At 34.0% G+C, this 7,939-nt stretch overlaps 1 protein-coding gene across 3 annotated transcripts; it reads left to right on the top strand.

The window, feature by feature from the left end:
* Positions 1–4,402: 4,402 nt before the first annotated feature.
* On the top strand, positions 4,403–7,534 carry LOC145053886 (mitogen-activated protein kinase kinase kinase 1-like). Of its 3 annotated transcripts, none has more exons than XM_079002008.1 (9): positions 4,403–5,652; positions 5,815–5,899; positions 6,007–6,069; positions 6,153–6,310; positions 6,402–6,474; positions 6,561–6,620; positions 6,752–6,862; positions 6,952–7,217; positions 7,309–7,534. In XM_079002008.1, exons 1-8 carry the CDS (start codon positions 4,556–4,558, stop codon positions 7,126–7,128), a joined length of 1,824 nt encoding a protein of 607 aa, XP_078858134.1. In that variant the 5' UTR covers positions 4,403–4,555; the 3' UTR covers positions 7,129–7,217; positions 7,309–7,534. The 3 variants fall into 3 exon arrangements, with proteins under 3 accessions (XP_078858134.1, XP_078858133.1, XP_078858135.1); XM_079002007.1 differs by having other exon boundaries at positions 7,306–7,534; XM_079002009.1 differs by lacking the exon at positions 6,007–6,069 and having other exon boundaries at positions 7,306–7,534.
* Positions 7,535–7,939: the final 405 nt, after the last annotated feature.

The following is a 7,939-nucleotide window of genomic DNA, read 5'->3' as shown; positions in this document are numbered from 1 at the left end:
CATTTTGAAACTTTTGATTATTTGCAAATTTTTGCGAATTCTCAAATTTTCGATTGTTGTCATATTTGCGAATATATGAAACTTTGTCAACAGAGTTTATTGGTTTATGAAAACTTGAATCTGTTTGTTTATTTTTGTTTTGAAATTTTGATGGTGTTTTTGAAATTTGTTCTTTTTCAACTCTTGGTTTGTCATTAGACACAACTTGCCAGAAAATTGCTTTTCTTGCTTTTCTTTTTGAAACATTATTTTATGTTGAATAATTTCCAACCATCAATTTGAATTCATGTGAATTTAGTTTCACTTCAGACTTTGATTTTTCAACTTTTTCAAAAATTTTGTTTGATTTTTCACCTTTAACCACCCATTTTTGTAATGATTTTTGTTTTTGAAACACATAAGGATTTTGAGTTAAATTGTTTTCTTCTGTGTTTTGATTTGCGAAAAAACCTTTTGTCGTTGACTTTAGATTATCTTTTTCAATCATTTTGTTGAATTCAAGATGAACTTTCTCAGCATTTCCAGTAGTGACAAAAACTTGATTTGGAAAAATGGTTTTATCAGTACATATAAAATTTGGATATACCACTGTGTTGGTTTCCAAATAATGTGCACCTTTGTCATTTAAAATTTTGTCAAATTCTTTTGTATTTTCAAACACTTGATCAACCACAACTCTTTGAGGTGTTTCATTTGAATCTTTCTTTTCTTCTTTGTTCTCATTAGTATCATCAGTTTTCCAGCTTTCAACTTCCACATTATCAAATTTACAATGTTGTGGAGTTGAAGGTTTATCAATTTCATCATTTACTATCGAATCAACTATTATTTCTTTACCTTTGATCTTAGATGTGATATTGATGATTGACAATTGAGAACAATCAACCTCTTCTTCCTCTTCTATCTCACTGATTTCACTCACATTATCTGAATTTTCATCAATATCAGCATAATTGAATTGTGAGGCAAGAGTTGAATTTTCGGTTTTCTTTATGATTTTCACTTGTTCACTCTTTGTCAAACTTTCATTGACAATGTTAACCAACTCATCAACATTCAGAAATTCATCAATTTTGACAATACCATATGGATATCTATTATCAGGTATCTTGCCAAATTGAGCAATTGTACTTTCGCAATCATAAGAAACAACATCAACTTTTTCACGTTCATACTCAAGAAAAGGTAAAAGTTTCCTATGTTGTTCTTTGCTAATGTCAGAAGAATGATGTAAAGCAGTTAATTTTGCATACAATCGTTTTGCAGAATTACAATATATGTTTCTTTGTGCTAGCAACAACCTAACATCATTTGTAAGATTATTCATATCACAATCTATATTTTTAATATGCATTTCAAGTTTTTCTACTTTGCTCCTCTTTATTTCTAATTCTCTCTGTGTCTCACCTAGTTGCAAATTTAATTTTTGAGCTTCAGTACTAGCAGACACAATAACAGAATCAAAATAAGTCACAGTATCATCAAATGAAACAATTTCAGCATCATAAGCAGATAAAGGAATATTAAAAGATTCAAGTATTGCACGTACCTTGATTGTCATGGGTGATTTGTCTGTGGATTTGGATACGAAGCACCTTCCTGAAATTTCCTCTTCGCAATCTTCAAAACTTGCGAACATTGCTCCATGTGTGGGATGCCTCATTTCCTCATCATCAGATCCTGAAGACCAGATCTGATACGTTCCACTTTCTTCATTACCAGATTCACCCTTCGCAACCAAAGACACTCCTTTGGTCTTAACACGTATCTCTTCAATCTTTTCAGAGTAGTATGCTTCATATTTAACTTTTTCCTTCTTCTCTTATTTCTTTCGCAGCATGCAATCGGCTGCGAAGTGATTCGCACCATTGCAGTAGTGACAGTAAATTCCTGAATCACCTTTCAACTTCTTTTCTTCTTTCGCATCTTTTTGTTTCTCATCTGCTTTCTCCAATTTCTTCCTCTCCTCCCCTCCAGTTCTTGTGACTGCATTTTTCACATCACTAGTCTTTCCTTTTGGATTAAAAGGCTTTTTGAAAAACTTTTTAACTCTGTTGTTTGAATAGAATGCCACAGCTTCATCATCAGAGTTCATCAAAAATCCTTCTTCATCTGAACCATCTTTTTGATTAACATCAGTTTCTGATACCTTTGAAACAAGAGCCAAAGGACCTCCAATAACCTGTTTTGATTCTTCATACATTTCTGAAACCTCATTTTCATGTGTTTTCAGTTGATTGTAGAGATCATTCAATTTAGTTGTATCAAAACTCTGTTGATTCTTAATCATCATGCTCACACTTCGCCATTCCTTGCGAAGACCCATAATGAAAGTTAAATTGAACTCCATGATAGACCTAGTGATTCAATACTTATTGCAGCGAAACATAAGCTCATTCAGATGATCATAGTAATTTTCAAGAGTTTCTGTATCCTTTTGTCTGAATTCCTTCAATTCAACTAGACATTGCTTCACAGAGTTGATCTTCATCTTTTCGCTACCTTGATACTTCTCTTTCAGAGTGTTCCAGATATCCTTGGCTGTTTTACAACTACGGATGTAATTGTAAACCACAGGAGGTAGAGCACCTCTTAGTTCCCTCATGCACCTCTTTTCATTATTCTTCAATCGTTTTTCCTGATCAGCAACTTCAGTAGATGTTGTAGAAGGTCCAATTGGTTGAACATTAGCAGGAGCTTGCACTGTTCCATCGATATAATTCCAAAGTTCTTCATCAATTCCATTTGAGTAATCTTCCATTCTATCAGCCCACTGATCATAGTATTCTGGAATTAACATCAGAATTTTGGTTGAGGAACCAAGCAAGTGAGAGAAGGAAGTCATTGTATTCATGTTGAAGTTCGCCATTGATGAACACAGAAATTTTCAGAAAGCTTGAAAAACTTGTTGAAATAGAGAATTTGATCAAATGAATTGATCACAAATCACTAATCGATTACTCGACTTAACAATTCAAAGACAGAATCAATTCAAATCTAAAGATCAAAAGTGATTTTCAAAACCAAAATTCGCGAAAAATTTTGAGTAAAGTTGCAACTCAAAAAGCAAATGATTCTAACACGAAAATCAGATCCAAGCAGTTTGAATCAGGCTCTGATACCAATTGATGAGAATTGTTATCGAGATTTGAGAAAACAAAGTTAGATTTAAGTGATTGAAGATTAAGAACACGAAGTGTAAATATTAATCAGATCTCATATTGATAAAGACTGATTACAAAGTAAGCAGAAAAGAGATATCTGTTATGAAAAGTCCCTCTCTACTTCTAACCTCAATCCCTATTTATAGGGAACATGAGTGTACAAAAAATATACTAAGTCTAGACATTATCAATTCACAAAACAGATGACTTAGTAAAATAACATAAAATGCGAAACTATACAATACACTATATTCGACTGTTACAATTTTACATCTACACTAGGTACAGTGACAGTGACCTAGCAAGAGGTATTGACAGAAGAAGTACTGCCGATATGGCTTTCTACCTGGACGGAAAGCTTGTGACTTGGTGCTCATAGAAACAAAAGTGTGTTGCATTATCATCATGTGAGGCAGAGTTTATGGCAGCTACTAGTGCAACATGTCAAGGTATTTGGATAATGGTGTGTTAATCGGAAGAAACCATGGTCCATTTGAGCTAAATGTGGAGAAAAAGTCAACAATGTATTTGATGAAAAACCAATGTTTCATTAAAGGAACAAACATATTGACACAAGGTTTCACTTTATCTATGAGTACATACAAAAAGGTGATGTTGTAGTAAAGCACGTGAGTACAAATGAACATAAAGTTGACATTTTCACAAATCGAATTAACAAAGTAAAGTTTGAAGAGATTTGAAAGTTACTTAGAATAAAAGACGTGAATAATTCTGAATTAAGGGAAGAAATCAATCATTAAACCAAAATCCACTAGGATCACATATTCAATGATTCCTTGCAACGTTAAGAAATAGAAAGAGATGAATCAAAATAATACATTTTTTTGATTGATTTCTTAGATGAATTGAGATATCAAACCAAAGATCATCTCTTATGAACGCACCCAAGACCACAATTTAGCAAACAATCGACAATTCCTTGCTCTTCCTTTGTAGCAAAACAAAACTCTGCATTCAATCAAGAAAACGTCATAGTTATGGCATTGGTTCTTATTAAGAATACAATCTATCAATCTTTTAACAAGGGACCAAAAATGTGAATTTTACCGAACCATAACGATCAAAATTATAATTTATTTATTATTATTTTTTTAATAATATATTTGTCGAATTTGGTGTAGGTAGGTCCAGAGTCAACGCTTTTCAAAGACCTTAAAGGACGCTTCACCTTTATGGGCAGACTCTTCTGAATTCAGACAAATGGTTATCCTGTTGAATGGTCCATCACACTATTCATTTCATGCACAGTTAAATCTTCATGATTCATATATAGATATATACACAGACACAGAGAAACTCTCTCTCTCTCTCTCTCTCTCTCTCTCTATGCTGGTGAAGAATTCTGCAGAGGCAAACAAAGCAACACGAATATGTCAAGGAAGCCCAACCGGTTAGGACCGAAGCTTGAACGAAGAAATGCAATCAAGAACATCGATTATGACGCCTCTACATCATCATCATCCTCATCCTCATTCTCATCCTCTCATGGTGGATCAGCTCATCGTACTCGATCACTTGATATTGCTTTGCTCTCTGATCAAACTAGTTTCAGGATTGGAGGGATTGATGGCGAAGTCGACTTGATTTGTCGCTCTCTAGGGCTTTCAGGGCCGGAAGACTTCGAGATTCCGGCGGATGCTTGGAAAGCTCGTAAAGCTTCCTTCCCTACGGATGCCGATTCTCCGCCGAGTTTTACGTTTCCTGATCAGTATGCGACTCGAAATTCACAGGGGAGTGGTTTGTCGGAGATTTTTGGAAGTAAAGTTAAAGTTAATGATGACGAGGTCAAGCGTGAATCAGAGCGTTCTAGGTTACCGCAGGCAGAAGAAGCTAGGGTTTTGCGGACAGACGAGGTTGAGGAACGTGATGATGATGTCAATGAATGTGGAATTAATGAGGTAAAATGTGTAACTGGTTCGCAATTGGGAACTGGTGTTGGCTTAGTTAACGCCGAGAGCTCTCCGGTCTTCGATGACGACGGCGCGTGTAAATCTCGTGAGAAACGTTATGTAGAGGGTCAAAGTGGAATCAAGGGTGTACGGCCGCCGTTACTTGCTCCTCCACCGGGTATATCAAAGTCACGAGTGGTGGTCGATAACCTGGGTTCCAGCTGGGAGCTAATTTGGGGTTTTGCTACAAAGGACGACGAAGACTCTGCATCGGCTGGACCAATTGCAATAATTGGGGCTTCAAATGAAGATGCCAACACCGATGTTCATGAACAAATTGGTGTTAAAGAGGAAAATCAAAACGGGGGGATAACGTCGGGAAACGATGCCATCGTTTCACCAAGTAGTTCAAATACCTTGGATGACGAAGATGAAGATGAAGATGATATTTCCTCAAACGCAGCCACTGAACCTGAGGATTCCGATTCACCTAATGGACCTCTGAGGTACAAAAGCTGGCAGAAAGGTGACTTTCTTGGAAGGGGGTCATATGGAACTGTTTATGAAGGTTTCACCGAGTAAGTAAATTAACATTTCAGTGCAATTACACTACAACTTCTGTCATCACCAAAAAGGTTTTGCATCTTTGCTCTATTGTAAACATGTCAAAGTGTTTACTTGATCATAAGATCGTTTTCTTTGAAACTACTTTATATCATATGACAGATACTTATTTGCAGACATGGAATATTCTTTGCTGTGAAGGAGGTTTCACTTCTTGATGAAGGAAGCCAAGGACAGCAGAGCATTGTTCAACTCGAACAGGTGATTTAATAATTTATAATTTGGTTCTTCTTCTTCCTCTTCTATCTTCAATCATGATTTTCTTTATACTAATTATACTAATTTGTATAATTGTTTCTCCCCTTTAGGAGATTTCTTTATTAAGCCAATTCAAACATGAGAACATAGTTCGATATCTTGGGACAGATACAGTATGCAATCTGTCTTTAACCAAAACCGACATTCCTTTTATGTTACCATATTTACATGAGTTAGCTTTTAAATGGTGTTTCAGGGTGATGGAAAACTTTACATTTTCCTTGAGCTTGTAACTAAAGGTTCACTAGCAAGTCTTTATCAAAAATATCATTTGGGAGATTCCCAAGTCTCTGTATACACCAGACAGATTTTGAGTGGGTTGAGTTACCTACATGAGCGCAATGTTGTTCATAGGTTAAAGTTTATTCCTTTTGTATTTTATGCTAATTCCCAATTTCCAATGCATCTTTTTTTCTAATTTGATGAATTCATATTAATTTTTCAGGGATATAAAATGTGCTAATATATTGGTTGATGTAACCGGATCTGTGAAGCTTGCAGATTTTGGGTTAGCAAAGGTAACTAACTAACTAGACCCCTTTCTTTCTTTTGTGTCATTTTCTTTTATTATATTTATTAAAGAGAACACTGTTTATTTACACAGGCAACCAAATTGAATGACATTAAATCTTGCAAAGGGACACCATATTGGATGGCACCAGAGGTTTGTCTGTTATTTTATCATCCCATATTTATTTTTTTATATTAAAACATTGGATGACAATTCACAAACTACAACCATGTAATGGGAAGAAACAAAAGTAATCGGATGACAATTTACGATTGTGTCCTCAGGTTGTGAATCGAAAAAACAACGGGTATGGACTTGCAGTTGATATATGGAGTCTTGGTTGCACTGTGTTGGAGATGTTAACAAGAAAAATTCCATACTCTCACTTGGAAGGGGTACATTAGAAAAAAAAAAAAAAAAAACAAATAGAAAATATATCTTGATTCTTTGTTTATAAATTTTATAATTGTTGTAATATTGACAGATGCAAGCATTGTTCAGAATCGGGAGGGGTGAACCCCCTCCTATTCCTGAGACATTGTCAGTAGAGGCCCAAGATTTCATTGTGAAATGTTTACAAGTTAACCCAATTCATCGTCCAACTGCTGCTCAATTATTAATGCACCCCTTTGTCAATAACAACAACAATAGGTCTGTATGAATTAAGACAATGATATCTATGGTATGTGTTGATTGATGATAGCATAGCAGCTACAAAGAAGCTTCTTACATGTATAATAATAATACAAGGCAAGTTCACTTTAACTAGATATGATTTTTTTTTAATTGAAAGAAAGAAATAAATAAATTGTGCATGTTTTTTTGTTGAATTGATCAGCAGCATTTATTGGGATGGGAGAAATTGAGAATTGTGAAGATGATGTATTATTAGCAGATGTATATAACCAACCACCTTTGTAGAGTGATTTTGTTGTACATACTAATATCAGTATTTCTTGTAATTTTAGTTTTTTTTGTTGCAAATAGGCTAATATCATTCTTGTAAAAAAAATGTTACACTTAATAAGAGTGTTTGTTATATACAAAATGGTGTTTATTTCTATAAATTATAATGTTATGTTTTGTTTTTCTTTTAATTACAACGATGATACTGGTATAAGGAAGGGTGTTATTGTTGTTTATGGTCATTTCATTTTTGATAAAGATATGAAGTTTTGACAAAGATTATTTATAGGTCATTCTAAAACAAATAAACAAATAAATAAATATATAGGTTAATGATATAATAGGATAACAAACCATCTAAAGTATTTTGAAAATATCATTAACCTTAAAAAAACATTGTGAACAGGTAATAAACTTTAATTCTTGTCGGTAATAATCATTTTTCATGGTTACAGTGGTACTTTATAAACAAAAGTTGAAGTTTTTATATATTTTGATAGCTTTTTTAATTTATTGGTATTTTATATCTATAGACAAAATGTTAGTGATATAGGAATAATTCGCTG

The sequence above is a fragment of the Lactuca serriola genome, chromosome 5, assembly GCF_051521515.1.
Source record: "Lactuca serriola cultivar US96UC23 chromosome 5, Lser_US96UC23_V15, whole genome shotgun sequence".
NCBI lineage: Eukaryota > Viridiplantae > Streptophyta > Magnoliopsida > Asterales > Asteraceae > Lactuca > Lactuca serriola.
Note: the sequence above shows the minus strand (reverse complement) of the source record. Positions and strands in the feature narration are given on the sequence as shown.

Coding starts and splice junctions, on each gene's coding strand:
- LOC145053886 (XM_079002008.1), top strand. CDS start 4,556: ATGTCAAGGAAGCCCAACCGGTTAGGACCGAAGCTTGAACGAAGAAAT. Junction 5,900..6,006: donor GCATTGTTCAACTCGAACAG/GTGATTTAATAA, acceptor TCTCCCCTTTAG/GAGATTTCTTTATTAAGCCA. Junction 6,475..6,560: donor CAGATTTTGGGTTAGCAAAG/GTAACTAACTAA, acceptor TTATTTACACAG/GCAACCAAATTGAATGACAT.